The 26,137-nt window shown below is 35.8% G+C and overlaps 2 protein-coding genes across 2 annotated transcripts; both read right to left on the minus strand.

Moving 5' to 3' along the window:
* Positions 1-1,445: 1,445 nt before the first annotated feature.
* LOC129787551 (putative ferric-chelate reductase 1 homolog) lies at positions 1,446-21,095 on the minus strand. Its single transcript, XM_055823255.1, has 8 exons — positions 20,943-21,095; positions 6,163-6,620; positions 5,374-5,696; positions 4,786-5,312; positions 3,883-4,126; positions 3,690-3,802; positions 2,224-2,337; positions 1,446-2,150 (listed from the first exon to the last, which is right to left on the minus strand). Exons 2-8 carry the CDS (start codon positions 6,597-6,599, stop codon positions 2,013-2,015), a joined length of 1,896 nt encoding a protein of 631 aa, XP_055679230.1. The 5' UTR covers positions 6,600-6,620; positions 20,943-21,095; the 3' UTR covers positions 1,446-2,012.
* Positions 21,096-24,765: 3,670 nt separating this feature from the next.
* Positions 24,766-25,958, minus strand: LOC129787628 (protein SEC13 homolog). The gene is made up of 2 exons (XM_055823352.1): positions 25,349-25,958; positions 24,766-25,286 (listed from the first exon to the last, which is right to left on the minus strand). Exons 1-2 carry the CDS (start codon positions 25,868-25,870, stop codon positions 24,864-24,866), a joined length of 945 nt encoding a protein of 314 aa, XP_055679327.1. The 5' UTR covers positions 25,871-25,958; the 3' UTR covers positions 24,766-24,863.
* Positions 25,959-26,137: the final 179 nt, after the last annotated feature.

The raw sequence follows: 26,137 nt of genomic DNA on the forward strand, positions 1-26,137 counted from the left end.
AATTCACAAAATGAAATAAATAAGAACAAACTCTAATTAATAATTTATTTAACATTGTGAATACATTTTGAACAAATTGAATTTAAGCTTCATTCTCATAGAGCGACTGAAAAATGCTCTGCAAATTCCAATAAAGTCTTTTACAAGCAACACGGACTATGTATAAATGGATGCATGTTGCAGCAAGTATCCAGGATGTAATCGAATTATCGAACCTCGATCAGAAGCATGTGTTTAATTGACTGTCCAGACATTGAGCACAAAAAATCCTTCGGAGACAACACGAAAGCACCTGGTTGAGGAAGGAATAAAAAACGCACCTTCAGGTGAATGAAACACAGGATGTTGAATATTAATTATAGACCACACGGAAAAGCGTCATGAATCCTTTTATTGGCAGCCATCGTGCGGAAAAGCGCTCTTCTCACCACTCAGGAAAGCTCGTTTTTTTTTGTACCATGCATACCGAGCAGTGATATGTGAAGTAAACGATGGAGCTCCAATGGGGGGCCTCTTTCGGTTTATGTGTTCCCATGGAGGAGTCCCCGCATGATTTTCCTCTTCTTTTCCTTTCGTTTCAGCGGAGTGTGCATTTCTCACTCTGGGGGTGTAGCGCATAGCAGGGGGTGTTTTGTGCATGCATGCAGCAATATACAGCGCCCAAGTGTATCCTCCGGGTGTGGAATTAAATTAGTCCCCAGTCGAATCGTGTGGACACCCCCAATACAACTCTTCTGCGACGTGGGTGGGAAAATTCTTGCCCGCAGGGAAGTAGCATCGCAGTTGGGGGGTTTGCAATGTGTGGAAAATTCAATTAGAAGTCGATCACGAAGATTAATCTGGCGGAAGAGCCTCGGTGAGATCGGCGAAAATTTATTGGTGAAAATTTCATGAATAATTTCGTCATTAACTTCCACCCCCGGGATTGTCGCAGCATTTTCCAAATGGAATGCGTGAGCTATATAGGAAGCTTAAGAAGATGTGCAAAAGTTTTCCTTTTTGGCAGAGGAACTTCCGCACTTGGTCGGGGTGGATTTTCTCCACTGAATTCATTAATGCCACTTCGATGAGGCAACTCACAGCAAGGAGCTCCTTCGATGGATCAAAGTGACAAATTTTCGTAAATTTATTCACACACTCCACACCCCATATAGCCCTCTAAATTAGCTATGTTATTGCCAGGGAATAAATTTTGGGATGAAACAGAAATGGGGATCAGGGGATTATTAGTATTTTATGGGCTACATGGGCTAATTAAAAGAAAACATGGAGGACAATAGAGTGGAAATTATGATAAACGACATTATGTTTAGGAGTCATTAAGAACGTGAGAGAATTATGCAGCAAACACTGAAGCCAATGAGCTGCCTAATTTTTCAACTCTTCTAGCCAATTTACAAAAAAAATCAAATTAGTTTAGAATTTCTTTTAGAAAAAAAAAACGATTTTTTGTATATTCTATGTTATTTATTTATTGTATAAAATTAATAAAAATTACACAATCTTTTTACATTTAAAAAAAAACTTAACAATTACTAAATTATTTACACACTCGTATTATCTGGCGCTTTAAAAAATATGACGCATTTCTTGCTCTATTTTAAATTATACAATAAATTCTTTTTTTTTACACCGAATTAGTTTTTTTTTACAAAAATTCAATAAAATAAAAAATTTCGATTGTTTTAGTGGAATCTTTGTGATCTCTGAATGTTCATAAAGTATAAAAATAAAATAAAATCGTTGTCAGACACACGCCTAGAGGGAGCATTTTAAAGAAATTTGTGCGTTATGGCCTCAAATGATTTTATCATTTCCATCTTAATCCTTTTTCTTGAGTGATCGTGCGTCGTTTCATTTCAATTCAAAAAAATATATCCTCATAAATGCAGCAATTTGTAAAGCATTTTTGCAGAAAAAATATATAGAAAATAAAGAAGATGGTGATGTTGAGGAATGATAAAAATACTGCTGGGGAAACAAAAACACACACACACACTGGCCGAAATTCTCTAGTTGGTGATTTTGGATGAAATTTGCGTCACGGAGGTCTCAATGGGTGCCAAAACAGCAATCACCACCAGGGCGATCACGAATAAAATGATAATTGTGATGTAGAGTCCGAGAAGGATTTTCCTGAACTTTGAGTACTGCAAGAAAAACAAAAGAAATATTTTTTTTAGAAGAAAATCTTAAGATATTCGTGTCTAATTTATCACTCACGGGTGCATCCTGCTTCCTCTCGGACCCCATTGAGCTTCTTGAGGGTGTCATGTCGGTCATTGGGAAGGCAGTAATTCTCTGTCCACTGGCCCGATCTGAAGCACATCCCGCAATCTGTGCCCACAAGAAAATCTAATCAGACTCGAGTTTTTGCAAAAAGTTCTTCTATGCACGATTTTGGGTGTTAGTATGAGAAAATGAAGTTTTTTTGTTACGCCAACACAGCTTTTTTTGGTCAACATTCACCCCCAACATTCACTCACATCGAGGAGGAATAAGAAATATGGGATTACTTTTCATTCATAACACATTCAGCATGCTAATTTGGTGGATTCTTTTCACCGGTAGAGATGGAAAATTGCAGATAAAATATTTTCCAGGATAAAAGTTTAATTTTCAAAAATTCAATGAATTGAAGGAAAATTTAAAAAAAATCATTAAAAGTGTTTAAAATTCTTGAGCTAGGCGAACTTAACTATCAGAATAATAAAAAAGAATCGTAATATTGGGTCCATTTTTGTTCTTTAAAAGCTACCTCTTTCTTAAAATTTAAAAAAAAACAGAACAGATAATTTTCTAAAAATTATTTTGTTAATTTAATGTTATAACTAATATATATTAGAGCTTCTCAGTTCATATTCTATTCTCGTTTTTGTGACGAAAAATACCTTCTTTCGATTTTTTAATGATTCAATTCTTTAGATTTTTCTTAAAGACTTTAATATTTTGTTTTTCAAAAGAAAAATAATGAGGAAATTCTAATAAAAGGTCTTTATAGTAAATAATTCAAAGATAAAATGAAATCTAGAAACTTTCCAACTCTCACCCACACACATCAAGCACTCGGTATACACAGACTTTCCATTCAGTTCATTAAGGCATTCAGGAGCAAACCACCTCAAAAAAACAGAGAGAAGTCTATTTACACGCCCCATGGCCTGTACAAAATCATCCCTGTGTGCGGAATCATTCTCTATATATTACACAAATCCTTGGAGTTTCATGTTGAACATCCGCAGCTAATTCCTCTTGAACAATTTATGCTTTTGGATGATAAAATTGCTTTGAAAACACTATAAAAGAATATTCTCATAGTGCTAATTTATGTATGCACAGAGATACACCGCCAAAAAGTACTGAAAAGCTCCAGGGAGAGAGAATGTTTGTGGCGAATGTATGTGTTTATGGTGAATATTTCATCGTGATTTCTCTCCATCAGTCGATGCCATATGATGAAGTTGCTGGCTGCTGTGAGTATTTTGGAGGGAATTGCATGCAAACCCAGATGCAGACCATAAATTCAACTCCAACATTGCAAATTCCACCCCCTTTCCATAGTTGCGAAGGATTGGTGCGGGGGATGACTACAAAAAGCCACCCCCCCCCCGCAACCTCGATACATGCGGAGTGGCGATGGCAAAATGCAACAAAGTTGGAGAAAATGGACAGAATATCAACGAACTCACCGAGAATACGAAATGCATGAGCACATGGAATGCAACAAATGCCACCAAAATCCAATCCATCCACTCTGGAAGGTCTGCTCGTGGAAGTTTTACGGCAAAGAAGATGGTTACAACTGCAAATAAAAGCGAAATGTGCATTTTACTTTTGACCCACAAACATTCCACATAAGAAAGTTTTTTTTTTACAACTTACTGGCTAGAATATGAGCAGCATTGCCACCCAACCAATGGCCCCAATTGAAGAAGGGACGATTCTTGCTGCCTGGATGTGGACGGAAGAAGGCGCCAATGGGTTGGAGGAAGCACAATATCGTCGTGACAAGACCCAAGATGGCATGAGGGTTCTGTGCGCGAGACCATCCCTGCACTTCCACGAAGATTATGATGAAACCAGCCATGGTGAGGATCCATGTGCTCACCATGAAAATTCGATGCCACTGCGAATGGAAAAGTTTTCATCAAAAAGTTTAGTCAGAGAGAGCGAGAGAGAGGTTTACATCCAGCTTTGCTGGAAAACCCCAAAGTAAACACTTCTTTTATATGGTCCAGCATAATTCCCCAGACAGCCAAATATTTGATTTTCTACTCTGCACTAACTACTATTAGTACTAACATTGTTACTGGGTGCTTCATATTCACTTTTCTCTCAATTTCTGCAAATTTTAATGCTTACGTAGTGGGAAGAAAATTAAATAAGAAATTAATAAGGAAAAATCTCTCTTTTAATTTTAACTTTTCCGACTTTTCTTGTAAAGTTTCTTTTTCTCAAAGCATTTTATATAAAATAAAAATGAATGAAAAAAGAAAAAATGCCGACACACCCAGTCCTTGCAACAAAAAGTCTTCATTCTGGAGGGGAAAATTAAGTGTGTTTGCTGGCGGAAATTGTGTGATATCGTGTGAATCGAATAGCATAATTGCTAAGAGTAGTAATTAATCCACAATGTAGGTATCACTTACAAAAATCAAAAACGCCTTTTTAATTGAATTATTCACCCACTTTTCCGATCAATTAAAATCATGCAATTGAGCTTTTGAATTGTTTCAGAATTTTTTCCCTTTTTTCTACTTTAAATTTAAAATAGTAGATACTTACAGCAAACCACATGTCTTTGTCACACATTTGTCGTCCAACCCAGGTCTGCTTGAAGTACCGTGCAATGAGGATACCAGCTGAAGCTGTTCCAATCCATGCGATCAACATAAAAGCTCCATGGAGACGATAGAGAAGCAATGAGGCTGCCCCAAAGTTAGTAGGATCCGTCAATCGGGCACTCCTACTTGTAGGCCTATACATAATGCTGTGGAATCCAATTCCAGTATTTCGGAGACTTTCCCCTGAAGCGAGAAGGAGGTAGTATTCGTTGTTTAAGAGATCAAAAGTTTTTCCCATTATTGTCGTCCTGGCATCACGCTCAACATTGCAGTAGATGACTCCATCGGTGAATGAGGCATTCTGCAGGCGTAGATGACCACCTGGCTGTCTCACAGCATTATAGGGTCTTGCCTCCGTCCATGAGGCATAAACATTAACAGCACCACCCTCTGGTACGCACTCAATCACTGAATCATCCATCATTTTGTCATCCATTGAGAGTCCAACAGCAATGTAGGCAGGATTCACTGAAAAACAAGTCGAAGAATTAATTTCTCAAACTAAAAAAATCTCTTCAGCAGCACTTACTGTGTCCAGATTTAAGTTCAAAGAAAAATCTCTCGCCCCTGGCAGTTACAGTTGTGATGGCTTGACATTGGCGCGTCTCCAAGCAGTTGTCAGGAATACCGAAGCAACTCTTGGTTACCCCACAACCATCGTAGATCATGTCTGTACTAAGAATTTTGGATTGAGCCGGCTGAATGGACTCATAGACTGGTCTTGTTGATGAGAATGGACGGCGTGTTGTTGAGATCCCTGATGGGGGTGGAGCCCCGCCACGTGGGACAATCTGTAGTGGTTCTGATTCAATACCAACCCAGAAGTGTCCGTAGTCTTGAGCAACTGTTCCACTGGAAGGTACAATTTAATTATTTTAAAAAATATTTAAAGAGAAACTTTGTGTTAAACTTGTATGAGAAATTTAAAAGCAAAATTCAGAAGAAAGCTAATTATGGGATTCAAAAATAATAATTGAAAGCTACCCGAAAAATTAAATATTGCAACATTGTCGTCCAAAATATTGATTAAAGCATTAAAGCTTCGTCTTTTATAAATATTTTATAAGCTATTTAGAGAAAGCTTTCTCTCAAAGTCAAATTCTAATAATAGTCATTCTATTTTGCCTCTATTCGTTAAACAAACACCTCTTCATTTTATTAAAATTTCATAAGAAAGAAGAACCGACAAAATAAAAGCTCTAAAATAGCAGCTTTCACAAGAAAACAATAGATATACCCACGTACATGATTCCTAAAAGCTCATACATCAATCATAAGTCCAAAAAAAGACTTAATGTAGTTCACAATTAGCACTTACTTGAACACAACGGGTCCAACATAGTCTTGTGGTGCCTCCCACTCAACTGAAATCCTCCTTTTCGCTTGAGGCGACACGTGGGTGATGGTATTCTCCTGCCCATTGCAATTGATGAGCTTCACGAGTCCATCAGAGGTGGGATTGAAGCGTCCAATGACTCCATAGGGTGGTGCCACGCTTCGAGCTTGCAGCATAAATCCACCGAATGTGAGTTCGGGTGTAACACCCTCAATGTCCACGCGGAGTGTCTGACCCTGGCCGATCACGGATGCACTTGGCTGGATCCTGAAGGGTGTAATGGTAGTCTGTGGTGCAATTCCGCCTCCGTGGAATGGCATAAGGCTGAAGCAGACACTTTCCGGGGCTCCATTGGGCAGAGGATGACTTAGGTGCAGGATGGCCAAAAAGATGGCAAACACGAGGCCAAAAGAAAGCATTCTCGCGCCTCACACCGCTCTCTAATAATTTAAATTAATAATTTTTAAAATTATTCTATCAGTTTTATTAAGTAATTTTTTCTTAAAAATAATCTCCTGATAACTTAAAGGGAATCTTCATGAAGCTTTTCATTTTACAGTTTCCTTTATAAACCTTTTAATCCAGTCTTCTATTGAGCATTGAATTAAATGACATTCTTTCAAAAACGCTTTTATCCTTTTGGAGCTTTTGAACTGAAAAGGCTCATTCAGTTGTAAAGGGTGGAAAAATCGTTGAAATGAATGAAAAGAAATCTAAGAAAATCATGAAGAAAATCCCATTTCCATTGTATGTAGTTGATTTAGCATATTTTATCTATGTATGCTGTATGTATTACAATTAACCCCAGTTTACCTGCAAGGGCAATATGCATATGGCACATAATGTTCCTCTCGTTCACTTTGCTTTATTAAATGCGCCGGGGAAAGGATCAATTTCTGAATACAGGGAATACAGCATATTTCCAGCATGGTAGGAGGTTGTATGTACTGATAAAAACGCTCAAAAGGACAAAGCAAATTAACCTCTCCCCGTAATGTGTCACCATCACCTGCTGGTCATTCAATTTCCAATATATTCGACCAAAAGCCCGATCTCATGTGTTAATTAAACCCTTCTTCACTCCATATGAATTACCAGGAGCAAGTGGAATTGATTGAAATTTACTGTGGATGCTGCATCTACACCTGTCATCATCGATTCTCTGGACCCCTTCTCTCCGATCCTTTCAGCCCGATATTGCACAGAATGCGGATTAAGCAACATGGAGGGAAGGTGCATTAATTTCACCTTCGGTCTATAACATTTAATATCAGCATATGAAGAAGATTTGTGCTCGTGACGAAAGCCATTTACGTTACACATCCCTAGGATTCCTTCTCTTGACAACACACTTAAATGCACATACCCGCCGCCCCAGCTCGTAATGCAAAAGCTCTTATGGACGTTGGTGCGGTGTGAGGGATTTTCTCTCCTGAGAGTGGATGTATGTTGCGAGGAAAAGGCAAGAAATCAAATTTGGTTAACACACGAAATCGCTCCTGGAACCATCATTTTAAGTGCCTCCCTCTTGAATTTGAACACGAGAGCACCATTGAAGTTCTCATAAATAGTAATGCATTCAACACGACATATCCCTCTCAGAATTTTGCTTTCACATATGACTGAGCATTCCTGGGCAGAGCTACATTATATAGAATGGGGTGGTAGATGCCACACTGGAACATTTGCCTCTTTTTTCTCACATTAACAACACATACATACCTTCAACTGCATCATTTTCCAGGAAGAGAACTTTTGATATAAGGGGTGAGATTTGACATGAAATCTATGGGATTCTTGAGATGTATCGAATGCACTCAGAAAAATTATTTGAAAAGAAAAAAAAACTACCACAAAAAAAGGTAGAAAAGTTCATGGAAAAACTTTCTAAAACTTTTTGAGAAAAGTCTCAAATAAACGAAAAAAAAATAAAATTAGGTCATATTTGATGGTCTCAATTTTTTAAAAGGTTCAAGAATGAATAAAAGATCCAAAAGACAAAAATTTGCCTTAATAAGAGAAGTCATCAAAAGCTCGAAAGCACTGAAACATTCCCCATTCAGAAAGAGCTTTTCCCAACTTGATAGAATAATCATTAATTTTTTGTCACAAGTTTGATGCAAAAATCTCAATTTTATTCTTGAATTGATTTTCCACATTTCAACCAATCCAGATGAATTTTCTTTGGCAAAAAAATCTGAGTGAGACCATTAATATAGATCACATTTTTACCATATTTTCTTTTAATTATGCAATTTATTCACCTCGCATCAGTTTTTTCCTCTAATTCCATGGTTAAAATTCTCTGTGAATTTATCTTCAACTCCTTGTACATTTTCTACATTTTCATTTTCTCCCAGTGCACGTTTCCTATTCGGGGGTGTGTGGATTTACCATTTACATGATTTTCTCATATCGCAAAATAATCGATATGTGGTGTGAAGAGTGATTTCCATTTGGATACTCCTTCGTCGCATTAACACTCAATTTTCATCCGTAAACGTAAAACCATCCCTCCCCCTTGATGGGCATTTGGAAGGCAATACCCTTTCGCCGTGGGGATGCACACTAAATGAACACAATATGTGCCATGTTTTCCCAAATTATTCATGAAAGCCAAAAACATAAAAAATTCACATGCAACATGTTTGCTGAGGCGCTCTTGTCCCGTAGAATTATTAACCCATTGCAATGGAAATCATAAAGAATTTAGGGAATTTACATTGAAACCTTTTGAAGATAGGTATTCGTTTCTGTGAATAAAAATAGAACTTTAATGATTTCAAATGAGATTTTTCTGTAGAGGAATTTGTGGAATTTAGAACGTTTGTTTTTTTTTCAGTGATATAATTTGAAAGTCTGAAAGCTTTTAGTTTTTTATTTCACAATAAAAACCAATCAATTGTCTCATAATTAATTTATAAGTGAGTCTCTCAAATAAATTGCCAAATTGAAATATAATTAATAAATGTGTAGGTAACGTGAAAACTCTCTATATGCGTGAGAAAATTATTGTTTTAATCCAACATAATCCAGCTTGTAATTTTTTTTTTCAGGAAAAGAATGCATATTGAGGATTAAATTAATATATTTTTTTAATATTATACGTTACATGAACAAGCAGTCCAAGCTTTTCAATTTATATGCCTTATTTTTAAATATTCATAAACAATTTAATAGAATTTCCTAAAAATAATTAAAATCTTTGTCACCTCAACACGTGCAGCATTAGAATCATAGGCGGAGCTTTAGATGTAACCTAATTATATTTACGTTGATCATCCTCCATATAAACAGGCAATTAGCTGAAATTGTCTATTAATAATGCACGAAACCTCTTATTAAATGAGCCACTAATGGGTGGTTTCCAACCGTTTGAGACATGCTTGTGAACCAAACACTTGTAAATTCAATTGATCGCATTAAATCCACAAAGTTTCGCGTATTTTTTTTTCCTCCAAGCAATTGAATTTGTTCATGTTGACAAAAAAATCGTCTGTTCGTACTTCATTTGCATTTCATTTTGTGTTTATTGAGTCTGAATTTTTGGTTGATGATTTGCGTGTGAGATGTCGCGAGATTAATTGTTTCCACCTCAATATGCTTGATATTTTATTTGGTATAATACAGAAGGACGCCCAAAAATGCGCGCTCTGTTAATCAGGCCCTATATGTATATGTGGATTGGATAAATAACCTCACTATAGACGCCGACCGTGGTCAGTGGCGAGGGTCACTGAATACATAGATGATGGGAGTGGGTGATTGATGGAGAAAGGAGTCCCCGTCGCTCAGATCGATTTACTTTCATAGAGGTAGGAGAATGGGTCGCCCCTATGAGTGGACGCTTTGTTCTCACTTTTGGGTCATGAAATTAACTAAAACGGAAGACGATTAAATATATCAGAGTTAAGGAAATGAAATGGGAAGTTTTAATAGATTTAGCTATGATTAAATTCTTTTTTTTAATGCATTTTTTTTTAACTTTTAAATAAATTAATAACAGATTGAAATATATTAAAGAAAAAAATCAACGAAGAACGGTATTTAAAGATACTAAATCTGGTTTTTAAAATCTGGTGTAAATGCAGTTTTCCAGGTATTTTTCTGACACTTCCTAACATTTTTCCTATTCATTGTTCTCATGATTTTCATCAAATTCTTCAAAAATTAGAAAAAGAAAATGAAAGTCTTAAAATTTCTTAAAAATCAATATTTTGTGCATATAATCCAAATAAAAAAATCTCAAATCTATGATCAAATAAATTTCTCAACTTTGTGACTCAAATTTTAACACTGAAAAGCTCCCTTCGAGGCCATATTCACTATGTGTGTACAATGTCTCGGGGTTTTAACCTGTCGGAGATGTTGACAAATATTTCTTATGTAAATTTCAGAGTGAAAACGGTGAAAATTCACCTTCTTTTTGCATGTAAAATATTTTTGGTGCGACATTTCATCACAAAACACAAAACCCGGTTCAGTCTTCATCACACTTTTGAAATCCAAATAGCGCGATGATCTCGATGTGGGCAAAGCGAGAGTCCATTTTAAATGGAAACCCATTTCACAGTTGAGTGGCACAAAATGAAGCATTTTACTGTGGAGCTTTTACTGTGCAAGAAGTATTTGTGGGGCAATAATTGGGTACCGACTTCTCAATACTTTGTGCTTACTTCTGCACTTCAGTGCTTGACTTGAATTTTATTCAATAAGGGGGGAAGACCTTGAAAAGTGCCGGAATTGAAATGTCCGCATTGAAATCGTACTATTTAATCTCTTTGCAAATTCCGGAGGTACCTCCTATGCTTTTTATGCTCTCTATGGGTATGTTGAGTGAAAACCAAACCACACACACACATTCCATCAATTTGAAGAGGAATCCTCAATGGATGGGTTAGTTTATGGCTCATGCACAATCATCACAAAAGTTCTCCCCTCATTTTCTTCTTTGATTTCATCTTCAATCCATCTTCAGCACCACTGTGTATGGTACCCCAAGTGAGTCACGCAGGGTTTTCCCGCATATTGTGCCTTGGAGAATATTGCAAAAAAGTCTGGATGACTCACTCGTGACTGGGAAATAAGTTTTTTGTCTTCATGGGATGTATAAGAAATTGTCTCACATAGCTCGAGACAATTGTTCACGCTAAAAAGGCAAAAGAGAAGCACGAAAAGGAAGTTGAATTTGCCATTTTTGTCACACAGGAAATTATTCACCTGTTTTTATTTTCGAGATAAAAATTCAAATTCGTGCCCAAAGCATTTTTTCGCGTACATAACCATGACGGTTTTTTTTGTTATACCTCCGCATCAGCGGCAAAAGCATTGCCCCAGAAACCCCATGGCGCTCTTTTTCGCCCCAAAAAATAAAATAAAAGTATGTGCAGAAATTTGCAATAAATCGAGAGAAAAAGAAATTGTTGATGAAAGGTTTTTTTTTAAATAGAATTGACACACCCACATTATGCTGCCTGTAAATTGTATGCAAGAATAGGGGAAAAGAGCTAAATAAATATTGCGGCTAATTAGGAAGAAAAAAAGTAGCAGAGTCAGTCTAATTTTTGGGTGGAAATTGAGATGATTTCAGAGGAAGGAACAATTTAATTAAGTCCCCCACCCCCGCAACATCACATTCCTTTCCGCGGGAAGGAAATGATTTATTGATTTGATATATTTTGCTGATTAATGCTATTTTTCGGCGTTGGGGAATTTTTGGCCAAATATAATTTCTCGTTTTCCCATATTTCAATATTGAATTCTCACCCACATCGTTTTGTACAAATATTTTCCTATATATGTGCCTCCTCTTTGCCAAATATTGCCATTTTCCGGAATGCAAAAAAAATATTGGAGAGATTTAATAAATGACGATACAAATTTATTAAATATCGCTGCAACAGTGATGGTTTGAAATCGTTTAAATGTCCAATTAATTTAATCAATATGCATAAAGCTTTTATTCACAACTTTTCGTCATTCAACAAAATATTTAGTTGTAAAATATCAATAGGAAAATATAAATGAAAATTTTGTAAACAAGCTTTGAACAATTTATAATCCCATAAAAATGGCTTAGAATGACCGTGAAAAAAAAAACAACGTGGGATGACAAGGAAATCATAAAACATCGATCTTCTGCGCATGTTAATCATGATAGTGATTTTGAGTGCAAAAACGTGCGAAATTCATCATCAATTACCTTCTAGTTTTTTTTTCAGGTTGTCACACCATGCGATAATTAGCTTTCATTAAGTCAATTAAGCCCACACAGAAGTTCAACTTTATGTATGTAGGTATGTAGAGGATTGAAGCGGAAAAGAGGCTCATCCTCTAATGGGTGGACGGACGTGGTGAAAGAAATCGAACTCTGAAGGATGGAAAATCAATCACTACGATACCAAAATGCGTGTGATTGATGATCTTCTTCCCGTGGAAAAGCACAGCTTTCCCTTTAGGTTTTACCAGATTTCTTTCAGAGGTTTTCCTGATATAATTAAAGTGCAAAAGCTCCCTGATACAGAGAGAATAAAAAGCTCTCTCTTGAACCATTTTTATTGTTCAAAACAGTTCAAATACCTTTGTCCACATCAAACTCACATATTTTTTCGCGCAAATGTACATTGAAAGTTTCAAACTATATATGTTGTGTATTTTAATATAATGACACTGAAAGGATTTAACTATCTCTTTTGGACTCTATGTAGCCTATGTTGCACAATCCGACGAGGCAACAATTTGCATAAAATGCAAGTACTTTCGACGACAAAACGTGTGACTGTACAATTCAATTGTTGTGTTTTTTTTTCACTTGTTGAGAATTTTGCTGTTATTATCATACCCAAAGCCATTATTCAACTTTAATGTTTACTCGTTTTTTGTATCGTCAACAAATGGATTCGCGCTTCAGAAAAAAACTTTTTCGGCCTTTTATGTTGCCAAAAAAACTCGTAGACATGGGGAACGAAACTATTTGGCCGCGGCTCTCTGTTTTTTCTTCATCAACAACATTCTGCTCTTTTGGAAAAGAAAATCGTGCGAAGGATTACTTTCCAAAACACGAGGCTATCATTGAGATGATTTTGAAGGAAAAGCTTGGGCACCAAGAGGGAGTAGGAAGCTCCTTAGAGCCTTTTAAAAAGTAATATCAATGAGAGAGTTTTAAAAAAAAAATTTATTTTATTTATTTTATTTTGATTTTAACCCTTTCGTGCCTAGTTTCGTGAATAAAATTATTTAAGTATTGATTATTTTATTATTGTGAAACCTTTTTATCTATTCTACCTAAATTCAAGGCAATTACACGATTTATATAATTTTTAGAAAGATATAATTTTGAATTTGAGATAGCATTTGAGTCAAATATTCCTTAAAGGGTTAGTTTTCTTAACGCTTCACTTTCCTATCGAAAAAGATCTTTATCATAAACCTTATAGACTCTATCGTAAGCAGAAACAATTATAACTCACAGCATGAATGAAAAATGAAGCCCCACTGTGGAAAAATTAGCCGTTGAGGTTCTTTGATGTAAATTTGAACTGGTTGGTATTCTTAATTCTTAATTCTGAAAGACACACCGAGACTCTCCATTTAGTGTTTGCAAAGGGAAAGCTCCCGCAGCTTAACGCAAGTGCTAATTTCTCCCAGTCAAAAGTATCAGGTGTGTGTAAAATAAATTCCAATGGGGGGTTTTTTCGAAAATGTGCTAATTTGCTACCGGGGCAATACACCTCCTCAATCCTATATACAAAAAACATTGAGTTCGCGATGAATAAATAAAATGCGGAGAATTATCGGTAAATAAATGGCTCTATTTTTCTTCTTCCTTAGCCCAGCAATGGTGGGATAATTTCTGCACGAGGGAAACGCGCGGCAAATCGATCTCGTGCGGGGGGAGGGCCGAGAGTCTCAAAGACATGTAATCGATTAATTTGGATGATTGCCTTCCCATCCTAAGAGGTGGGTGACTCGACAGCTATTCACCTATCTCGAGAATCTATGAAAGGTTGGAAAAAAGGTGGAAAATCTGATAATGAATTGAAATAAGTTGATTGGTTTTATCGGCAGTAGAAGATAAAAATGGTTATGAATTTTATGTCTTGAGATTTTAATGGGGGGCTCCTATTGAAATTTTCTTATCAGTCAAAACTCGAGACGTTCCTCAACCTATTGTTTCGTCACAACAATGTGTCGATGGTACATAGATATAAAATCAATAGATCAACCACATGATCCGATGAATTGTTTTCTTTAAGTAGAAAATCGCCGGAAAGATTAATTTTTTCTACTCTTTCATAATAAATTTAAACTTCTTTTCATTCGTTTCTTTTTTTTTTACTTCTCGTGGTATTTCCCATAGCGAATGACGACGCCGCGATGGAATTCTGTTGCTACCTTGCGGGGTGAAATTGGGAATTTCTTTCGCCAGGTGAGCTAAAAGCGAAAAGCCAAACTTCATGGTTTACAAAGCACGCGCGAGCTTCAGACTTCAAATTTTACATTTGTATAAAAGACTTTTTTTTATTAAATGCCCTCTTTGGCTCTTTTGCTGGTGAAACAGGAAGCCAAGAAGAAAAAAACGTGGAGGAAAAGATATCAAAAAAAATTTAATGGGCCATTAGAAATCTCAAAAATTGTACCAACATACCATCAATATTATGAAAGAAATAAAAGCGCTGATTTTACGGCAGCAGTGAGGAAAGAAAAGGCGAAAATCATTGAGTTGAAAGAACGCCAATTAGTCAATTTACATAACGTACAATCACTTTTATTTTCCCCGCATTTTGTCATTCGTGGAGATTCATGGAAATTCTCTGACCAGCATTTCCTGCGTACAGAGAGTTCAGTTACCTCTAACCTCGAGGGGGACTGGGAAATTTATGGTGCGTACCTCTAAGGAGCTTTTTTCCAGGTGATTTCCCATGGAAAAAAAAAGCTTCCTTCCCCCAATTGAGGGCTCATGAGGAGTATATGATAACGTGCTGGGTGGGAGGAAGTGGAAAAGAAAAACCAATGTTAATTTTTATGAGCAATGAAAGGTAAAATGGGGCTTAGTGGTGGGCAAAGGAAAAATTCTCCCGGGAGGTCCTTTAATGATCCACCATGAGGCATTTACGACACCAATTAATCGTCACTCAATGTTGATGGAAAGTGCTTAGAAAATGAGAATTTCCCGCCAGCATTTTTCCTCCCAACCTAGGTACATAATACCGCATCAACTGGAAGTCTTTTGTGGTTATTTTTGTGAAGAAAACCTTGACTCTATTTTTCTCTCTCATATTTTTTCGCAATTTATCTCTCATGCAATTTGATGAGTCACTGTATAAGTGAATAAAATCTGTTTATATTGCATTCTATACAAGATATATTGGGGGAAAAATTGCAATAATTAACAGAAATGTTAATTTATATGATAGTACATAAATTTAAGAGATTGAGTAGCCCCTAATCTTCTTGATCATACACAGAGAAGAAAAGACTCAATTTTTTACAAATTTTTTGCCCATATTTTATGACCATTCCACGTGCAATCTGCAATACACAGTGGAAAAATTCGCACAAAAAATACCTTTCGAATTTTTTTTTAGCAAATAGCAGTGAAAGCACATCGATTAAAATCAAATTCAACCGATTTTAGCGGACGATGAAAAAATAGCATCAATCGCGAATGTGGATCACATAAAAATTTATCAATTCTCGGTGCAAAACCGGCGTGTTAAGAAGAAGAAAAAAAAATAAAATTAGATCTCGCGAGTCTCCGTAACGGCCAGCAACTTCTTGTTGCTAATGCCTATCAAAGCATTAGCAATGCAACATGAACCTGTACAAGACATAATGATTTTTTCCTGCCATTAAAAATTCCCTCCCCACCTTCGCGGAGTTCGCACATACATGCCCAATTTTTATTTAAAGGTGGGGACTCGGTCAGAGACGCTGATGGTGTGTTGTTGAATAATTACGATGAGTTTTTTTTTTTTCAAACTTTATTTTCTCGATGAACTCCACGCTTCACGGAGAACCGGTTGCTGGTGGAACGGGCACGTCTCTTGGGAGACTCGGGAGACAACACAAATGGCCAGAGAATGATGTACAAGCAGAAGAAATGAGCCCTCAACATTCCACAAACACTCTGACGAATATAATCATTGTTGAAGCCATATAGCAGGTGAGCCAAAGGGGTAAGCAGCTCACAATGCGCGGAACTTTTCTATATCTCTTAATAATTAAGAGGGAGTTCTATTCTTAAAAATTGAGTTTTGAAATTTATTTTGATTTAATTAGAAGTCTTGAAAGGTCATTGAGCATAGAATATTCTTCTTTTTAAACTTTTAATTTATCTTAAATTAAGAGTTTAGAAAAACATTTAAAACTTTTGGATTTTCTAAAGTTTTCCCACAAAGAACTATTTTTTTTAATAAGAAAACAGTTCAAATATTTAATTTGGGATAATTTTGAATATCTTTTTTTTTATTATAGCAGAAAGTATTTTAAATTAAGAGTTCTGGAGAAAAAATATTTCAAAGATTTCTGCTTGATTTGAGGTCTTTGTTTTCTTTATTTCTGATCGAAATTCTCTTTTTCTCAATCTCAAATTGAAACACATTGCCTTGTTAAAAAGTTTAGTGAACTAATTAACAACCTCTTATTTTAAGAGAATCTAGAATAATTAAAAGAAATTTCAAAATTTCAACAATCCTACCAATTAGGCAACGAATTACAAAAATTCTTTCATATTTATAAGAACTTGACTTCTTAAAAAAAAACTTTTAAACCGTTGCGATTAGAATGTTCAGGTGTCTTATTTTAGGCATTGACATGCCCCTTTATAAAATGGGAGCTTATGAATAGATTTTTTTGTGACACACACACATTTTATTCCACTCTGTTGACCATGTCGCGGGCTCACCTCTGTGCAGAATGGAAACTGAGAGTTCACGTGTGTATGTGTTTTGAGGCGAAAAGCGAAACTCTGAGAAATGGGTCACTTTTAGAAGCACAACAAACAACCAACAAACTGATTTAAGCCATCAAGAGGAATTCCATTTGACGGGAAAACTCTCAAATTAAATTGTCTCTCCAGAGCCCCGATATATTGATAGCTTTTCTTGGAGACATTTTGGGGTCATCAACTTATGTTTTATGTGTGACTTATTTGACCCAAAAATTGATCTGTGAGTGCGGGGGTGGTGCTGCAGGAAAGAAAGGGATTCACACGCAATTTGGGAATTAAGATTGGAGCCAATGGAGGGCCTTGAAAGTGCCACCAAACTTTACCTTTTGAAGAAGGAAAACCATCTGGGAATTCCATCAACGAGGTCGACCCACCGAGAAGACAAAATAAAATGTGGTTCAATGAATAAATTCAGATTGAATCGCTCGCACAAAAAGCCCATTTAAGCTTCAAATTATTTGGGCTTTTTTTGCCTGATTGTGCTGCTCATACCCAGCAAGGTTCTTGCGTTAGGAGTAGTTTTTTGGAGCAATTTTGTGGTATTGTGCATGGTAAAGAAGTAAAAGACTCATTGTCGCATTGAATTTGAGCACAACAGAGTTCGTTTATTTTTTTGGTATTTCAGAGCAAATCAACTCTATGTGTGCTCCCTGCTGTACAGCAAAAATGCACAAAAATTAAATTAAATGACTTTGGTATACACACCATTGGAATACAGATACCTACACCACACAGCTAAAAGAATGTTGAGCAATATTCTCTTTATGCTCTCCTCATTCGGTCGGGCAACTTTTAGAGGCAAAATCAAAACCACATTCGCATCGGAATGCAAAGCGAATTCCCTCCCGTGAACACAGTGCGAGGTGCGGGACCACGAAATATTTCCCATAGAATAGATAATGCATTTGGAGAAACCTTTTTTGTCAGAAGTGAGTAAATAAAAAAAGAAGCGATAGCGTTTTGTTAATTTCCACCATCAACGCGTGATTGATTAAAATGACACGAAAAGTTTGTGGCCTTCGAAACAGCCACACATCGAAGACATCTAAAGCTGTGTGATTTGTACGATCACACTAAATTGCACCCAATAGTGGACATTTTTACGAGGCAAAGACACTCTAAACAATCTCTAATTGCATGAACCTGTATGAAGAGAAAAAAATCCCATTAAAATGGACACTGCAGCATACATAAAAAGCCCCCCTTAATAGACTCCATTTCCTTGGCAAAGTCATTACATTTCGCGCAATTTGAGTCCTTTTTGTGAATTTTAAGAGATTTTTTTTAACTTCAGGAAAACCCTCATAATCATTGAGATTTCGTGGATAATTAATTTTAGAGACTTTTTTTTTTGTGGGGAGAATTTTAATGGAGATCAGGTTGACGCACAGAGAGAATTTTATTTCACACAGAAAACTTCAAGATGACTAATAATACGGATTGATCATACAGCAAAAAGATCGCGTAATCTTATGGTAGATTGATGCAGCACGATCGTAAAATAATATTCTTGAATGAGATTGAATCAAAAAGTGTGAGTATTCTGTAGTTGAATATATGTAAAATGTTAAAATTCTATGAAGGACATTATGCAGTTTTGTATGGAGTTATTAAATTATTTATTTGATGGAACTACAAGGAATTTTTCTATAGAGTCTAATTGGCCACCGTGTCCACTTCATAAAAATGCTTATTATTGCAAAATATTTTAAGTGTTGATTTTTTTTTAATTATCTCCATTAAACAAAAATTATTAACACTAAATTTCACTTTTTACTTGAAAAATAAATCATTAAAAATTCTCACAAATAAATAGTTTTAAAGATGAAATAAAATGTTGTTGTTGTTAATCCATAAACTGCATAAAGTCATTTAATTCCACAATATTCTTTCTTTAATGTTGAGCAAGTAAATAACTTAACCAAAAATTTGTGACTAATTTTCTTCACATTTCTTAAGTATTTTCATGTGATAAAGAATAGTTTTTTATTATATTACGTCTAACCTCGCATTTTATCTATCATTAAAGCCTAAATTAACCCCATTTTGAGCAATTTCATTTTTTTTTTATTTAATCCAGTTATCGTTTTAATTTCTTAAGGCACCATTAAGAAAATTCCATTCGTTAATTCGATAAGAAAAAAAATAGATAAAAATATTGCGCGAAAATCATGAAAAGATATCGTTTGATTATTGATTCTATTCACCCCAATTCGCAGAACATAAATAAAACACAATTAAATAAAAGGCATAAACAAACGCCATGTGTTGTATAGAAGCATTTTTTTTGTCTGTTTCTATTTAGGAATTCAAATAAGAATGTTTCGTGCAAAAATAAACAATTTTTTGCCATAAGAACAAAAAAAATGGAGATCACTCACGATCTGAATAATCGCCGCAATATCATAGCTTCTATTCTATACACTTCCAAGAACCGCAGAGTTATTATTTTCATTGCGCAATCGCGATGGTTTTGCATTCCAATCAGCAAAACACCGATCATCATTGCGGAAAGAACGTTGCTATTTAATTAAGTTTATAAGTACATTTTTGTATAAGATTAAGGCGATCATTTTCCCCAGCTTGGGATGTGAAAACCTGTTGTTGATAATGTTGCAAAATTAAAATAAAATTATATTGTCATCCATTGCGTTGAAAACATAAAATTTGTGTGTCTTTAAAATGTCATAAGGTGAGTGTCATGCATACAAATTCATTGTTTTATGATTTATGCTGCTGTAGACCCAAATTCCGACATAAATGTGCTTTGGGGACAATGATTTAAGTGCGAGATCACTTCAACAAGTAGCACAGCGGCAAAATAAGAATTTCAAAAGGTTTCTTTTTGTTTGCTAAATTAGTGCTTTGACAATATTTATGGCGAATGAATTCAAAGTAAAATCGATCAAAAATCAATTTGTAGGATAAATTGAACGATCGATCGTGATTTAATTTCAATCATGATCACTTGAACGATAAATCATTTTGCGGGATAATTTAGTCATCTCTCTGAGGGTGATCTGTGCAGTAAAGATCGTTGAAGATCAGTGAACTGAACACGTTTTTAGCCATGATCTTGGGTTAAGTGCCAAGATCGGAAATCCCCCAAAAGATCACTCTTTAAAATCGCATGAAGATCATGAAGAAATTTAAACGATCGTTTCTCGAAATAAATTTTAGCCATTCACGATCTTGATCAAGTTCATTTTGTTTTAAAATAATAAAAGAGATGGGTATACGGAAAGTACGGTAAAGTCCGGAAGCAGACCAACGGACCTTGCAGTCTTTTGCTAAATTTGCCATTTGATGGGATTTTCCTCGGGCAATTTTACACTTGTCGTGAAAATAAATTGAGATTTTTTTGTTTGTTTGTTTCTGGCTAAATAAGCGAGATAAATCTCACAGCTAAAACACACCCAAACGGATTGAATCTTGTGGAGCTGTGTTGCCTGAGAAAAGTGAATGGATGACATCATTGGGGAGAGCCTTGAAAAACAATCCGTGTATGATCTCTTACCTCGCTATTCTCTCGCGTTTTCTCAAAAGAAATATTCCACTTAATTGGTGCCTTTTACCTCCCCTCTGACACTCTTCTCTCTCACCCCGCAAAATCTCCCAACTTGTTGATTCTTTTGATTCTTTGATTTTTTTCAAAATGCGCGCGCAAAAATCAAGCATCAACAGCGTGGAGGTGTCTTTGGCAACAACACCCATCCACCCAAGCACTGAAGATTCCCTTTCATAAAAAAAAGAATTCCCACCAAAAACCTCCCAGAAAACCTAAACCTTCACAGCTCATCTTCTTCCTCACCTGAACTTGCTAAAAATTCACAAAGAAAAAGAAACTCTTTTCAGCACCAAATAAAACTAAAACCTCACAATTTTAATCCACAGAATGGCGGTTGATTGATTCAACACGCGGCACTTGTTCACTGTACGCTTCTCGAGTTGCGACTGAACGGTCTGGGGAGCAAGTTGAGTGGTCAGGGAGCGACTTTTCACACACTCAGACACCTCAGCAGTACGTCTCCGTCTCACTCGCACTCCAAACAACTTACACGAGGCCCCCCCATTCTCCACCACATTGGCCCCACGCAACCGCCCGCGAAAAAGCCTATGGATGAGCCAACTCTTTGACGGCGGGAATACCCATCATCATGCTTAAGACACCGCACACACGCACCGCAAGAGCCCACGGGGAAATGCCCTGACGAAGCCAAAAGGGAATGCAATTCTTTTACGTTTTATTGGAGAAATCCGTTGAATAATTTAAAAGCGCGGTCGATTTCAAAGGTTCTCGGACTTTTTAGTAGACGCTCTATATTCTTTGAGAATTTTCTACAATGTCATCATTTGTAATTGACGACTACATACTTGGAAACTAAAGCATATACCCAACGAGAGAAATTGCTTGAAAATAGGGAAAATTTTCGTAAATCCGTCGGCAGGGATTTGTCGAGAATTGGTCAAAATCTCGACGCCTCGACGAAAATGGGGAATAAAAATCCCAATTTTTCTGCCGACAGTTCGTCGAAAGCATCTTCCCTATTTCTGCCCAATTGGGAAGCTGATGTCGAAACGTGGCCGACCATATTCCGACCTACCCTCGAAATAGGGCAGAAATAGGGAAAATTTTCGAAAGTATGTCGACATATATTGCTTTGATTACCTCGTTATTTGTCTCTTTCTCCCCAATAATATTCAATTCAAACAACATATTTTTATATTCTTCTGCTCTTTTCACACATCACATGATTATATTGGGGCCTCCATGGCGTTATTTTACATGACAACAATAAAATGCCAAGACAAAATGAAACACAATATTAATAAATATTAATATTTTATATTGCGACTTATCCTGACGCTTGGTCTTTGGAAAACCATGCCACACCCTTTTCCCGACATGAATATTTGCCATAGGCGATAAAATGCCATTGCATTTCACAAAAATTTAATTTTTTGATAATATTTTCATTTCACTTAAAAAATGAAATTTCCCAAAACCTTGTTGAAAGTATTTTTAAAATTTCTTTACACATCCTGAAACATGTTGGTCAACTTATTTTGGATGCAAAAGTCTCAGATAATTAATAAATCGAATTTAATTTTAGTAAGTAAATTTTTGATTTGCCGCGCACGAATAAGTACGCCATTGAGCTCATTAACCTCTAAACCTTAAAGTCCATCTATTGACAAAATATGAAATCAAAAATCTGGAGAAGGGCAGAAATTGGGAAGAAATAGGGCAAAAATTGGGAAGATTGTCGAAAGCATGTCGAATATTAGTCGACAAGTTGCCTTATTTTTTCCCTAATATTAAAGGAAATGGAGGAAGGAAAAATTTCGACAGACTGTCCACACCCAATTCCCTATTGGGAAGGCGTCGAAACTTTTTCGAGATATCTTCCGCTTGGGCTGCCCAATTTTTTTTACTTAAAAATAGGGCAGAAATTGGGCTGTTTGATAAGGAAATATGCCGAATATATTACGAAAGATGATTTCCTTCCAAAATAGGGCAGCTACTTTCGACATATTTTGGAAATTATTTCCACAAAGTCAACATTTGGGAAAATAGTTCTCGTTGGGTAGTGTGGAGGAGGTAGAGCAATCTAATGTTTTCCCAGTGACAAAGCAAAAGTACCAAACAGAAGGCTTTCAAGAATTCGAGGATTTTTCATTTTTCTCAGAATTCTAAACTAAATTATGTACATTAGGCATCTTTGTTGATTGAAAGAAAGAGAACTTCTTGAATATTAAAGATTTTCTTTTTTAAAGATTTTTAAGAATTTTTAAGAAAAAAGACGTGTTGTATTATCAATAAATAAAATAATAAGGAAAAAAGCTTTTATGTTTCCTTGGTGATAGAAAGAATTGTCAAAAAAATGACTTGGAAATAATATTTTGTTTACAGAAAATTCAACAAAAAAAAGATTAGAAAAAAAAATTTGATTACAGCTAGATGAGATAGTTTTAATAAGAATTTAAAAAATATTCTCTTTCATTTGATTTTAAAGCCACACCTTCCGAAGCTCCAAAAGGCGATAAAAGAGATTCCGATATCCGTTGAAAATCAAGTTTATAAATTAGAATAAATTGATTAACTTGTAGTGTGTAGTGTAGTAGGTACTATTAATTAATTTAATTAGCTTACTAAAGTTTAGCTTTAAATTCATTAATTAGTGTTGGTCATGTTGGTTAAATCCAATGATTCATGCTTGTAAATCTTCCAAATAGAACTCAAATTAAACATTCAATTAAAAGCTACACAAAGTGATTGGACAGCAGAGTTAAGTCTCTAAATAGGAGAGAAAGGCTTAAATTGGACTAGGCAAATTGTTATTTAGTTATGTTAAATTTGAGGTAATAATTGAAAAATTTCTAAACTGCTTTTATTCGGCTTTGATCCGATTTTAGACTAATTTTAATTTTTAATTATTTTTTTCTAATTTCAATTTTAAAAAGCTGTACGGATCTAAGAAAACGAAGAAAAATAAATAAACCTTTAAATTGATTCATTGAAAGACTTCTAATGACCTTAAAGGGTTAAAGCGAATCTGACGAATAAGTCTTATAAGAAAAAATCTTATAACATAAATTGGAAGCAAGAAACTTTAATTTTTACCGTAGTCCTACAAAATTTTCTGCGTTTTCGTGTTCAGGATCTAAATCTGATTTACTGACTTTCGTAGGTCAATACAAATGAACCTAACAACATCTTGAATCTGTCTTGATCATTTAAGAAAATTTCAATTTTATAATATTTTTATTTACATAAATAAATGAAATTTTTCCCTTTTACACTCAAATTTTCTTTTAATTGAAAATTATGAAACTTTGCAGTAACCTAAAAAATACTTTATAAAATTGATTTATTTTATTAAATAAAAATTCATCTTCTCAAATTAAATTTATTTTTAAAATAAAATTCAGAGAATTAAAAATCAATGAAATAACCGCTCCAATAATAAATTAATTAAATATTCAAGAAATTCTTTTTACCTCCTTAATTATTAAAGAAAGTCACTTTTTGGATAAAAACGATTTTATTATTTTCTGCTCAGGTGACAAAATTATATCAAAACTCTTGAGAATTTTCCTCAATTTTATAGCAATGACAAACAATTACTCATTCATATTTTATTATGTTCGTCAGGCGTTATCTACAAAATATATTAATATGTAGGTTATTCATAATAAAAACTTTATCATTTATTCAAAAGAAATATTAATAAAAAAATAAAACAAAAAAGTCAAACATTTAAATTCTTCCTTTTCATAAATTTTGCGTGAAAACTTTTTCTTGGGGGTTTTGTTTTAATTAATAATTCGTAATTTACCGGGTAAATTTCTTTAGAAACCGATTAAAATTCTAAGGAAATTACTCCCATCATCTGATAAGACAAACATCAATCTCTGATAGCTCATTCAAAGCACCTGCTCTGTCCTCTGCCATTAGACACACTTTACCACTTCTTACATAATTTTATCCGTCTGCCTAGGCGAGTGGTTTGATAAGAAATCACGGCAATATGCTGCAATGTTTGTTGAATGTTGTAAAAAAAAAACATTTTTGAAAGAACCGACAATTATGTTGACTTTCTCTGTTTCTCCGGAATTCCTCAAAAAAAATCTTTACAGCTTAACAAATTTTTATTAGGAAAAATTTCAAATAAACCTGAACCTCCTGCAATCTCTCTGCTCCTTGAATTCAATACGATTTTTTTTTTATTTAAAGATTCTTCTCACCCCCATTGCTTGCAAGCGGTGGATTGGAGTCGTTGCTGATGCAAATCCATTGGCGATCGTTATTCTCCTTCCACAGGGTGATGTTGTTGTCACCCCCGGACACGGCCAGGATGTTCCCAGTGGTTGACCAACTGACATTCCACACGACATCATCGAAGACATTGAGAACAGTTGGTGTCCAGTTGACATGGTTATCGCTACTCCACACAATTACGCGTTTATCCTGACTGCATGAGGCGATCTGCGTATGCGGCAGCCCAATGCTGGGAGCCCATGCTACATCACGTACCCAATCGGTGTGCAACTCCAGGCGACTCTCCTCAATCCATCGATCACCATCTTCGCGCCAGATCTTTACAAAATTGTCGCAACCTCCGGAAACCAGGCGCTTCACAACTGGACCCGACTGCAAAGAAAATCATTAATTTCATCATCTTTCTTAAGCTGAATAGCCTGAATTTATCTTACTTTGGATGAACTCTGATCAAAGGAGGCGTCCGGAAGGGATGCCGGACACCAGCTGACGGAATTGCAACCAATCGTGTGGGCATTGGGAATACGCTTTGACTCCCACGTATCCATGGCAGTGTTGCACGTGAGGATGGAGATGGTGCCGTCAGAGGAGCCACAGGCGAGAATCAATCCATGCTCGGGTGGGGCCCACGCCACGGAATTCACGGAAGAATCATGATTCCCATACTCGTAGCACTTGCCCCAATCCTCGGTCTCCTTCCACACAATCACCTTCCTGTCGTACGAGCATGACGCCAGGATGTTCCCAAAGCGCGGATGAGCCCATGCAACCTGCCACACGGGGCCACAGTGGCTACGGAGCTCAGCAATCTGCCGGTGATTTCCACCCTTGATGTCAAACACTTTTATCGTGCTGTCGGATGAGCAAGTGGCCAGACGCAGCCCGTAGTAGTCCACCTCGGCACTATGGATGAGGTCCTCGTGACCCGTGTCCACGGAATTGAGCACTGATACCATTTTTCCAACTAATTTCCTGGACACTTTCGGTTTAAAAAACACAAATACGTGGAATTTTTCTTCTTCTTTGACGTTATGTCAAACGATTGCGGTTAACACGTAAAGTAAGCGTAAAATACTCTGTGAACGTATTATTTTACACGACGTGTAATAAAATCGAAAAATATATTACGTGAGATTTTAAAATTCTAAAAATTCGTTTGTTTTTAAAGAAAAATGCAATTTTTGGGTCCTAAATGTTGCTGGGAATGGTTAAAGGGTTCCTGG

Source organism: Lutzomyia longipalpis, chromosome 1, assembly GCF_024334085.1.
Source record: "Lutzomyia longipalpis isolate SR_M1_2022 chromosome 1, ASM2433408v1".
NCBI classification, from domain to species: Eukaryota; Metazoa; Arthropoda; class Insecta; order Diptera; family Psychodidae; genus Lutzomyia; species Lutzomyia longipalpis.

What these genes read in the sequence shown, in the direction of transcription:
- LOC129787628 (XM_055823352.1), bottom strand. Translation starts at nt 25,870, where the DNA reads ATGGTATCAGTGCTCAATTCCGTGGACACGGGTCACGAGGACCTCATC. An exon ending in TTGATCAGAGTTCATCCAAA is followed by an intron (nt 25,287 to 25,348) that starts GTAAGATAAATT and finishes TTTTCTTTGCAG; the next exon opens with TCGGGTCCAGTTGTGAAGCG.
- LOC129787551 (XM_055823255.1), bottom strand. Translation starts at nt 6,599, where the DNA reads ATGCTTTCTTTTGGCCTCGTGTTTGCCATCTTTTTGGCCATCCTGCAC. An exon ending in TGAACTTAAATCTGGACACA is followed by an intron (nt 5,313 to 5,373) that starts GTAAGTGCTGCT and finishes CTTGTTTTTCAG; the next exon opens with TGAATCCTGCCTACATTGCT. An exon ending in TGCTGCTCATATTCTAGCCA is followed by an intron (nt 3,803 to 3,882) that starts GTAAGTTGTAAA and finishes TTTTATTTGCAG; the next exon opens with TTGTAACCATCTTCTTTGCC.